The following is a 12,069-nucleotide window of genomic DNA, read 5'->3' on the forward strand; positions in this document are numbered from 1 at the left end:
AGACAGGGTTTCTCTGTGGTTTTGGAGCCTGTCCTGGAACTAGCTCTTGTAGACCAGGCTGGTCTCGAACTCACACAGATCCGCCTGCTTCTGCCTCCCGAGTGCTGGGATTAAAGGCGGGCGGTGCGCCCGGCTAGACTACCTTTTGTCTCAAAAGTAAACATGAAAGAACAGACCACAGGGACTACCTATATGGTTCAGTATAGAAGTTAACTTGTTTTTCTCTACACCATCAGTAATTTGAAGTTGTTGTTTAAATAGACGTAGCATTTATCTCATTAGCAGGGACCTGCTTAGCTGTGTGAGGTCCTAGGTTCCCTCCAAAAAACAAAAGGAAGACAGGAAGGAAGGGTGGGTCAGATAGCATTTACCATAGTACCCACATCACTCCAGTACCCATGGTTGAAGTTATTGGAGGTTACAAAAGACTTATACACAGAAATCTAGGGGGCTTTTTTTGTTTTTTGTTTTTTCAAGACAGGGTTTCTCTGTGTAGTCCTGACTGTCCTGGAGATTCTCCTGCCTCTGCTTCCTGAGTGCTGTGATTAAAGGCATGCTCCACCACCGCCCAGCTTCTAGGAAGCTTTATAAAGAAAAACACTATCAAGGAGGCCAGCTAGATGGCTAAACGGGTAAAAGCACTTACTGCCAAGCCTGACAACCCTCACTGGAGCTGGAAAGATGGCTCAGCAGTTAAAAGCATTTGTTGCACTTGGAGAGGATCTGAGTTCATTTTCCAGCCCTCATATGATGGTTTACAACTGTCTATAACTCCATTTCCAGGAAATCCAGTGCCCTCTTCTGGCTTACTTGAGCACCTGGCATGCATGTGGTACACATGAAAACATGTAGGCAAAACACACATACACATAAACTTAAACCAAAATCAAAACCAATGGAGATCTTGTTTAAAAGACAGGAAGAGCTAACATCCATGAAGCCTTTGAATTTCCCAGATTTTATCTCTAGGCTTAAATTTCAAGAATGAGGCTTCTTTAGAGAAATGGAACTGATCGAATGAATATGGATATAAAGAAGGGATTTATAAGAGTGGCTTACAGGCTGTGGTGCTGCTAGTCTGTCTCTTCTCTCAAAAGAAAGACCACAAAAATGGACATTACAACAGTCTCAAACTGGTACTAGAATCTCAGAGGATTCCTAGAAAGTTGCTAGTCTCCAGTCTACATTGGAATCCTGAAGAATTGAGTTCTGTTACTCAATTCAAAAGGAATGCTTCAGCAACAGGATATGAACTTGCCAGCCAGAGCGAGAGCAAGCAGGCAAAAAACAGCTTTCCTCCTCTTATGTCCACTAAAAAGTGTGTAGCCCAGGCTTAGCATGCTCTTCCTACCTCAAATCAGTGAATTAAGAAAATTTCTCACAGGAGTACCCAGCTGCTTGGGTTTTAGTTGTTCTAGATATAGTCAACCAAGATTAGGCATTACAGTCATGAAACTTGTGTTTCTAAAGCATTAGAGTAAGTTGTGATTGAATCACAGAGGGGAATTTGTGAGTAGCACCAAGGAGCAGAACCCAGCAGCTCCTGGTAGAGACAGACACAGATGGGATATTTGAGAAATGCTACTTATTTCAAGTTTAAAAGCAAACAGAATAGGAGTGCTTAGTGTAATGTGCTACCAGAAAAACAGCTCTGCTTCTAGGCCTGAGAAATGGTTGCCAGCCCATGTGGCTTCACACACATGCTGTCCTGTTCATTTTGTTTGTAATCACCAAAAGCTTTATGTCCCTCTAGAAGAATTCCACTGCCCATTAAGAGCAGCTGTCTGCAGTGCAGCACCAAGAAAGGTTTTCCACAGCAGCGTACAAAGTGACTAGGCTAGCATGAGACACATGGTGCCAGATTACATGTGCATTCATCCACTGACAGACCTTCATCACTATTTCTTGGTGCTGAGGCAAGGTAAGTCTTGGCAGTACAGGGCAGGAAAAGGTGTGGCACTGTGTCCTGACCGAGGTGACCCACAAGGATAGAGCCATGTGTTGGTACTAATAAGTTCCATACTTGCTGGCCATGTGCTTTTCATGAATCATAGATCAATAAAGTAAGTTTTTTAATAGTTGGGTATAGGGAATGTAACTCATTTTGTAGAATACCCTGGATTCAGTCCCCAGCACTGCATAAAACCAGATGTGAAAGATATGCATACCTATAATCTCAGCACTTGAGATGTAGAGACAGAATGACCAGAATTCAAGGTCATTGTCAGGTACATGGTGAATTGAAGGCTAATATGTGACCCTCACTCAAGAAATAAAATGTTCGGTGCTGGAGAGATGGCTCAGTGGTTAAGAGCACTGGCTGCTCTTCCAGAGGTCATGAGTTCAATTCCCAATAACCACATGGTGGCTCACAACCATCTTTAATGAGATCTGGTGCCCTCCTCTGGCATGTGGGCATACCTGGAGGCAGAATGTTGTATACACAATAAAATAAATCTAAAAAAAAATAAAATAAAATGTTCACAGGACATGTATGCATGTAAAAAAGACACACAAGGAGGAAGTTACTGCTGTGAAAAGCGAAGATATTTCTGAGAGAAGGAAGGACTGAGGCCAAAGAAATATTGGGGGTTGGTTGTCAAGACTGCAGGGACTGCATTGGGGCTGTGGGTAGGGCTTCTGCATCCTAGCATCATTATGTGTTTCAGTCATTCATTTTGCTACATTTCACAAAAAAAAAAAAAAAAAAAAAGTGTGGTTTGTTTATACCTTTCCAGAAGAATAAGATCAAGGGAGCCTGCTTTCCCAGTGTAAAGTTGTAGAAGCCTTCCATTAAGACATTTGATGGCCATACAGAAGAAGCCCAGAAACAGCTTCATGGAAGCACTAGACTTAGGGTGTGACAGAAGATGGATTGGTAGAGTACTTTAGAAATGAAGGCCTTGCCGGGCGGTGGTGGCACACGCCTTTAATCCCAGCACTCAGGAGGCAGAGGCAGGCGGATCTCTGTGAGTTTGAGACCAGCCTGGTCTACAAGAGCTAGTTCCAGGACAGGCTCCAAAACCACAGAGAAACCCTGTCTCGAAAAACCAAAAAAAAAAAAAAAAAGAAATGAAGGTCTTTATAGATGGGGCTGTGAAGCTGTTCATCCAAAAGGAAATTGAATTGGGTATCCATTCCACACCATTCTGTTGTTAGGTCAGTTTGTTTGTCTGTTTGTTGTTTTTAATGAGACAGGGTTTCCCTGTGTAGCTCTGGCTATTCTATAACTCACTCTGTTGATTCTCAGAGATCCACCTGCCTCTGCCTCCTGAGTGCTAGGATTAAGGAATGTACCACCACCACTCTTTTAACACAGATTGTGTTGTGTAAATATGTATGTATATAAAACTTTTATTTTATGTGCACTGGTATAAGGTATATTATATATTGGTATAAAGATGTCTGGAATTACAGATAGTTGTGAGCTGCCATGTGGATGCTGAGAATAGAACCCGGGTTCTCTGGAAGAGCAACCAATGCTCTTAAAACCACTGAGCCATCTCTCCAGCCCAGGGGTTAAGATTTTATTGTCAGAAGCCAGCTTTTGACCAAGATAAAAAGTATAATAGAGAAAAACCTGGATTTGCTTCTCAGTACTAATTCCATGCAAAATTTTCATTTGGAAGAAAATAAAGTTTCTGAAATCAGAATAGGGAAAGGCTTCTTATATTTGAGCCATAACCTGGGTGCAGAGGTTTGTACCTGCAGTTCCTTCTTCTAGGAGATTGAGGTAGGGCACTCACTCGACTTAAGTCTGGGCAGCAAAGCTAGCTCCCATCTCAAAATAAGATAAAAATAAGAGTCTGGTAAATGATACTACTTCAGTAGCAAGGATTTGTTTTAAAGAAAGTGAGAGAAAATAATATTTGCCAGAACATTATGCAGGCTAGAGCCAGGATTAATGAAGAGTAATGAAACAATGTCATTTGAAGGAAGACAGAAGAAACTAAAGATGAGCAAAGTAGTTAATACACCCGTGAAGATTCCAGAGGAAAACCATCAGTATGCTGATTTAAAACAAACTTTAAAGGGAAGATTATAGAACATTGGAAAACAAACCAATTAGAAGCCAACACAATCCCACAGAGTATGTGTGGGCAGAAAACACAAGGCAGGCTCTGAAGGGGTTTGAGAGTTGAGGCAGGGCCTCACAGCTCTTAACAGTTCCCGGGAGCAGTTTGATAGGACCTATATGAGTGAAGTACCTTCCATGTAGCAGAGAAGGTAGCAAGAAGCGCTTGTGTAATGCCATCTGCCTATTCTCTGTAAGACTTGACAGTCAGACAGCTGAACAGACTTGCCTTGAGGAGTAATCTCAGTCATAACATTGACTAGAACAAACAATAAGGTTAAAAAAAATAACACACTCAGTATGATTCAGCATGCAGATGCTCAAACAGCACAGCCAGACCAATGCTGAGTATGCATATGGAATTCCTAGAGCTGCCAGGTATGAAGAGGCCTCACTCTCAAATATCAAGGCATCAAGGGCTTCCTTGGTGCATTCACTGGGGCTTTCAGCATCCTAGTTATCTGTGTGTGTGGTGCACGCAGAATGGGGTCCAGTGACAACAAACATGATTGGTCTAGATCTTGGATGTGGATGGAGCTATTATTCACTTGCTGTGCCTGGGGGTCTTTTGGGAAACAGCTTGTGTTGTATGCTCCTGAGCCTCTGATAAGCTTTTGGTATTTTTTTTAAAGATTTATTTTAATCTTAAAAGAAGAAAAAGTTTAAATTCCAGAGCTGAGATGGCACAACCCTTCCCTGGCAGAGACTTGTTTTTTACTTATGTTAACAGAGGCCACAAAATGTGCAACACATAACTGGATAGCCAAGGTTATCTGGATGAATGATTGGACCACAGTTTAAACATAAACATTCAAACCACCTGAAAAACCATCATTTTAGGTTTCATTATAATTTCTGCTCCCCAAATCAGAGCTGTAATAGTGAGAATGAGAAATTATGTAAGAGTCTTTAAACAAAGAAAATACTTTTTCCATCATTAATATACAAATTGACCATCTTTGCCTGAGAAACAGGGCAAAGGATAATCTTTTTTTAATATTTATTTTTAATTTTTTTATAAATAAAAATTCTCAAAGGATTTATATCCTCTAAGGGCATCTGTGGGAATGACCTCAGAGGATAGAAGAGCATATCAGATGCCCTGGAGCTGGAGTTACAAGAAGTTGTGAACTATCCAGAATGGGTATTAAGAACCAAATGTTGGTCCTCTGGAAGAGTGGTTACACCTTAATCACTGGGCTGTCTTTCCATCCCCAGAGCTGTTTTCAGAAGCTATTTAGCTTCCAGTGTTTGTGGCTTAGAGCATAGAACTGGCAGGTGGTTCAAGCCTGAAGGCCTTCATGTCTAGAGGACATGCCACCTTAGATGGAATAGAAGGCCAGAATATTGTAATTTGTCTCAAAGTAGTTCTTATTTTATGAATATGGTTTTTTTTTTTTTTTGAATTTTCGAGACAGGGTTTCTCTGTAGCTTTTTGGTTCCTGTCCTGGAACTAGCTCTTGCAGACCAGGCTGGCCTCGAACTCACAGAGATCTGCCTGCCTCTGCCTCCCGAGTACTGGGATTAAAGGCGTGCGCTACCACCGCCCAGCATAAATATGTTTAAGACAGGTTAAAACCTCAACTTTACACATGGGTTTAACTGTTGCCTTTGATTCAATACACTTGATGCAGACTATGGGTCATGCTCAGCCTGCCCTTGGTCCTATATGACTAAAAGAATGTGCACACTAAAGCAGTTGGGGAACAAATGTTTCAGACATACAAAAATTATACAGACTTTGGATTTCATTCTAAATGTTATTTTACATGAACATCGAAGGAATCTGTGTGGCTGTGTGGCCATGGTTCCCTGTGTGTCATTGGAGCGTAGTGCCAGATTGCCATAGACTATAGGACCTACAAAGCTTGTAGCACTTTCTGCTCAGTTACAGATACAGAAGTTTTGTGTTGGCTCCTGGCAACCTCATTTAAGCTTAGCAGCCTGCTCTTCCTAGCATCTCTAGTGGGCTTCTGCTAGTGACTCTCTGGCATGCCCAGCCACGGTGACCACAAAGTGCCTTACTTCCTGAAGCTCATGGCTGCTGTGGAGGCTGAGCCAGCTGGTGGCTTCTTACCTGGAACATATTTGTTGTTTTGAGTAAGTCATTGCTGTTAACCAAGATATGAGGTCTGTATCATAGGAAGACCTACTTGCAGGACTGCCTGTGGTCCTGCCTCTTGTGTGGTGTCTTCTGGCCTGATGCTGCCCAACAGTTCCAACCTCCTGCTGGGCAACAGGCTATGACTTAGCTAGTGGCTTAGACAGAGCATCAGAATCTACATCAGTCACTAAGAGCCTCTGGGTAGGGAAGTAGAAGCTCCTTAGCCCTTTTTTTCAGGCAGAATAGTGACTGATGTCAGCTGCTCTTGTATGGTCACATCAGAAGAGCTTTCCTTGAGCTCTTCAATGATGCTTGGTACACTCTTGTCTTTCTACACTAAGTGCTGCTTTTCTATGCTATCTTGCCTCTTCCCTGGACACAGTATCAAATAACAGAAAGCACCAGAAAATACACAAGCCATTTGGGCAGTGTCCTGAAGGTGCGACCACTCCTCCAAGCACAGAGACTTTTGCCCTCAAATCTCACTGAACCTTTCCACTGAAATGCCACAAGAGTCAGAGGTTGGTGTGGTGGTTGCCAGACTGGGTGTAGGCTCTGTCTTGTGACAATTTGCCATTTTGTTTTGCCAGGTTCTGCTTGGACTCTGCTAGACAGAACCGACAAAGACTGTCCATCAACTGGTCCAACTTTAGCTTGAAGAAAGCCACCTTTGCTGCCCACTGAATGAGGACTGCTTGGAGAGGGATATATGATAGGCAGCTGGGCTGCGCCACTCAAGAGCCAAGCCTTTCAGTGGCTCCCCAGAGCTTCGGTACCCACCCATGGTGTGTAGGGCGGGATGCCGTGGCCTGAGACCCCCAGACCGAGAACTTGCTGCTCGACCTGCGTTGTTAGCTTGTGTGCGTGTAGTCTGTGAGTGAGACTTATTTGATTGTAGCTCTGTGCTGTCGGAATGGAACAGTAGTTCCCGCCAATTCCTCCACAACCACAGCTTCAGAGGCCTGGGCCGTGGCCAGAGACGAGTTTGCATCATCCACGTGGCTCTGTCGCCTCTGCATCTCGCCCTGTCCTGTTATCTGTCCCTGCCAGGGTGTCAGCCATCCCTCAGCTCCCATGTGCCCTGTGTCCCACCCAAGGCGGGCTGGGCGGGCAGGCCTCCTTTGTACTCTTTCACAATCTACTGTTTCCGAGTGTACACGTTGCGCTGTTTGTGTTTGACCCCCTGACTTGTAGCCAGCTTGTGTAAGACCCCTTGCAGAATGAGAACGTTAAAAACAAGAAACCCACCCAGTACTCACACCATCAAGTCTGTTCTAGAGCGTACAACCGTATTAACACGGAGGCCTGCCTGGCTACTTTTTTAACATATTGTTAAGTAATATTAAAATCATGTCTTTCTTTTTGAAAGATGGAATACATTAGTACAGCAGGAGACCCAGTCTGGTTGCTTTCTGCTGGGAATGATGGGTGTGGTGGGAGGTAACAAATGGGTGATACTTGTTTCCAGAGAGCCAAGACCACCACCAAAGTCACTTTCTGATGTCCCTAGGTTTCAGAGTTCCTGGTGCCCTCAGTTGTCTTCTGAACACAAAGTTGTCACTGGTACCAGAACAGAGCAGTCATCAGGAAACAAAAGCCAACCAAATGATTAGGCTTCACGAGCTCATGGCAAAAAGAACCAGGAAAGCCGGGCGGTGGTGGCGCACGCCTTTAATCCCAGCACTCGGGAGGCAGAGGCAGGCGGATCTCTGTGAGTTTGAGACCAGCCTGGTCTACAGAGCTAGTTCCAGGACAGGCTCCAAAGCCACAGAGAAACCCTGTCTCGAAAAACCAGGAAGCTTCAAGATGGGGTGGTGGGTTATACTCAGGTCACTGGGACTTAGTGGAAACAGCCTTTGTAGAACAGAGGGTTACCAATGGCCTTGTATGCAGGTGCCTGTTCATATTTTGGGAAGAGAAGGGATTGTTGTCTCTAGTAAAATAATGAATTAGGGACACCTAATTGGCTTTAAATTAGGAACAAAGTAAATGGTATTGAAAACTGAAAGGCTTAGTCCCATCTTTGTCCCTTCTGGAGTTAACAGCTCACACAGTTGCCTCTGAGTTGTTGTTTAGCTTTTACTTACCTCAGCATACTACATGGCTCATACTTTTCCAGTGCCCAGATGAACTACCTGAGGCCTAGGGTAACAATAACAAGCTGGTGGAAGCTAGTTGTGGGAGGGAGGGAACAGTAGGTCCTAGCCTTCTAGAGATTTCGCACCAGAGAAGAGGAAAGAAATCAGTACTCAGAGGAGGTATGGAATAGGTTGCCTTCTTTTCCAGGTGAGAGAGCAGCACATCCCTGTGTTCCTGGGATAGTTCAACAAAGAAAAGGCATGCAGGGCAGTGACCTTGCATGAACAGTGTTCTTGAAAGGACAAAGATTCTGGTTCTATCCCCAGGGATACTGACATTCTCTCCTGGTTGAAGAAGTGGCTAGAGAACTAGCATTGGGCTTGCCTTCAAGGGGAGACCAAACACTACCTCTGGCCCTCCACTTCTTCCATTGGAGCCAAACCACCTACCAAGAAGAACCCAGAGTTTCCGGTTATAGCATCAGCAGGAACTGTTGACACTATAATGGTGATGGGAAAACCTGGGTGCCCCAACTGCAGGTACCATGTTGGGACCCAGAGACACTCAGCTCTTGAGCACTTAAAGATCCACAGTGGTATGCCGCAAGCCAGTTCCCCACACTTCCTAGCCATATGCCATTCACCGCCAGGAATGAACTTCCTGTTTCCCTGGAAACTTCAAAGTTTCTTTGGCCCTGTCATCAAGGGTTTATAACTTGACAGTTTGAGGAACAAAAGGTAGAAGATAGAAGCTTCTGGACCCGGTTGATGGAGAGGGGAGAATAGGTAGTGAGGGAATCCTGAAGACAACTCTGGGTTTCTGCTGCTAGGATGCCTGTAACTCAGCAGAGTGGTCATTCATTTCTAGATGGGGAACCAAAGCCCAAAGTGAGCATTGGCCCAGGGAGGCTGAAGACTTCCTGCCAGAGCCTGTGGGCAGGCTCCATGGGAGCTTCATGTTTCACTGTGTCCTTTTCTCAATATAAATCTGAAGGTAACAGCTGGAAAGAAACATTAACTGGGAGTTTTTTTTCATTTAACTTTATATACTGTTAGTTGCTTTTCTATTGTCATAAGACACCATGACCAAGATAATTTGGCAAACAGTGTTTAACTCAGGGCTCTCAGTGTTAAGAGGGTGAGAACCTATGACTGTGATGGCAGGGAATATGGTAGGAGGCAGCTAAGGGAATGGTGCTAATCTTTGAAACCTCAAAGCCCTCCTCCATAACATACCCATCCAACAAGGCCATACCTCCTAATCCTGGAACAGTTCCACCAACTGGGGACCAAGTATTTAAACATGAACCTATTTGGAAGCATTCTCATTCAAATCAACACATATACCCATGCCACTAAAGAGAATCAAACACCAAAATATATTAATGAAGTAAAAAGGCATGAATCATTTCCTTTCCCCATCAAGTCCATCTTTTCTGTATCTGCTAAGTAGGTGTGTAAGGTTTGTACTTAGATGGCAAGTGTCAGTGCCTACAGCTCATGACTTGAAGCAGTGCATTCTGAATGCATCTCTGAGTAACAGTGTTACTAACTCTGTTAGTCAGTATTGCTAATTCTTTTGGAGTAAGTAATTTTGGATGATACCTGCTCTAAGACAAGGATTTTCTATGGTGAGCATGTGACAGTCCTCAAATCTAAGTAGCAACAAGCTCTTAAGCAGGCCCCCTCATTCCAAAAAAACATCAGCAAAATTATTTTCTAAAGGGATTTTTGTTTCAAGACAGTGTTTTTCTGTGTGTAGCCCTGACTGTCCTGGAACTCACTCTGTATACCAGGCCTTGAAGTCACAGAGATCCTCCTGCCTCTGCTTCCGAGTGTTTGTGACACCACCACCTAGCTCAGTTTTTTTTTTTTTAAACTCAAATGTGGGCAGGGGTGTATAACGACAGGACACACAATGAAATTAATATCCACCACACTATCACACCCTACAAGGTTTTTAATGTTCTTTTAAGATTGAATATATTTCCCATTCCTGGGCTCCTGGGTTAGCACTATAATAGGTTTTGATATCTGTGTATCTGTGCCAGTGAGGAGGAGAAGCAGTCATGCTTACTCAGTTTGTCTCTGTTTTAAATGCAGAGTCTTCTAAAATGTCCTCAGATGTCAACTGTAAATGCCTTGGTTCCATTGCAGTCCCAGACTAGCACTGATCTGGATCCACTTCCATAGTGAATGTGGTATTAGTTCAGAGATGAATGAGAAATTTGGCTACTTGCTGGTACATGCTCATATATACACTGAACAGGGGCTCTGAGAGGACCAACTTGCAGAAATTCCTCCTGCCATAGTGTTTTCTTATGGGTAGCACAGGAGACCGGAAACCTGGTGAACTCTTGGAGGGCATTGTGTTTGCCTGAAGGCAGTATCCAGATTTCAGCAGTATAGAAAAACCAACAAGGAATCCATAGATAGATGGCTAGAGGAAGGGAGGGTACTGTGCCTGAAGTTCTGGAGATGAGACAAGCTAAGAGCCACCAAGGCCTTTGGCTGAATCATTTGCACGTTACATGAGTCCAGGCAGCAGGTTACCTGAAGACAGAAAGACTTTCTCAGCATTTAAACAGGATGGGAAGACACTGCAATTGTGAAGTCCAATGCCAAATGGTATATGGAAGACTGGTGACAAATGGTGTGGACAGACAGAAAAAAAAAAAAAGCAGCAGGCAAGTCCTTAGACCATTGGGAGGAAGTAGATGTTCCTTAGAGTATCCAACCAGGAAGTTACTTGCACTTAACTTCACAAGCTGGTTGCATGGAGTCCATATTTGGGTGCACAGGCAACCATCCCTTTACTCTGAGTAGTAAATATAAGTTGCTTTCTGGGACTGGCCATTGATTGTTTTGGTTCTTTGGAGACAAGGTTTTTCTCTCTATCCCTGGCTGTTCTGGAACTCACTATGTAGACCAGGCTGGCCTCGAACTCAGAGAACCACCTACCTCTGCCTCCAAAGTGCAGAATTAAAGGCGTTCACCACCACTCCTAGCTTATAGAGACTGGTCATTTGTGAAAGGCACCATGAGTTATTATATAAGAAAGCTCCAGATGTGGCCTGATTGTTAAAGTGTAGGAATTTTGTTTTTGCCTTTTGCCCTGCACTCAGGGTACCAATGTGTCCCCAGAAGGACATCACCTAATAGAGGGATGACAACTAGGAGAATAAGCTCTAAAACCAAAACACCTTAGAAGGATCAGATTAGCCTTACTACTTACCCCCTCTCTCCCAACACTTCCCATCTTAGGTAAAATTCAGTGTTGGCACCCAGATTTCCTTAGTCTATGCCAAAAGCAAGAAAGATGGAACTTTAGGAGAAAATTTGAATCTGAAGAAACCCAGAAGGGGTAGATGAGTTTGCAGGCAAGAAGCTTAAGATGTCACATATAAGTGGCATACACCTTTAATCCCAGCACTCTGGAGGCAGAAACAGGTGGATCTCTAAGCCAAGGCCAGCCTGGCCTACATAATGAGTTGGAGGACAGCTAGGATTTGTACAAAGATTCTGTCTCAAAAAGAATGAGGGGAGGGTCAGTTAAAACCTGAATATACATATAATAGCATAAATTGAAACACTGTGAAGGAAGAAAAAAATTAAAGTCAAACAGGTTTCAAATGAAACTTGTAAAGAAAAACATACGAGAGATGGAAAGTACCCCAGGTGGAGCTACCCACAGAAGAAAGTGAAGAATTTATGGCTGCCGGGCGGTAGTGGCGCACGCCTTTAATCCCAGCACTCGGGAGGCAGAGGCAGGCGGATCTCTGTGAGTTCGAGACCAGCCTGGTCTACAGAGC

At 43.9% G+C, this 12,069-nt stretch overlaps 1 protein-coding gene across 4 annotated transcripts in view; it reads left to right on the forward strand.

Annotated features, from left to right (window-relative positions):
* Fam193a (family with sequence similarity 193 member A) overlaps window positions 1-7,567 on the forward strand; it is an 89,372-nt gene extending 81,805 nt beyond the window's left edge. For all 4 annotated transcript variants that reach the window (XM_005365904.3, XM_013353324.2, XM_013353325.2 and 1 more), the window contains one exon: window positions 6,770-7,567. In XM_005365904.3, the coding sequence (XP_005365961.1) occupies window positions 6,770-6,863 (94 nt within the window). In that variant the 3' untranslated portion in view covers window positions 6,864-7,567. The remainder of the gene's footprint in view (window positions 1-6,769) is intronic.
* Window positions 7,568-12,069: the final 4,502 nt, after the last annotated feature.

The sequence above is a fragment of the Microtus ochrogaster genome, unplaced genomic scaffold, assembly GCF_000317375.1.
Source record: "Microtus ochrogaster isolate Prairie Vole_2 unplaced genomic scaffold, MicOch1.0 UNK5, whole genome shotgun sequence".
Classification (NCBI taxonomy): domain Eukaryota; kingdom Metazoa; phylum Chordata; class Mammalia; order Rodentia; family Cricetidae; genus Microtus; species Microtus ochrogaster.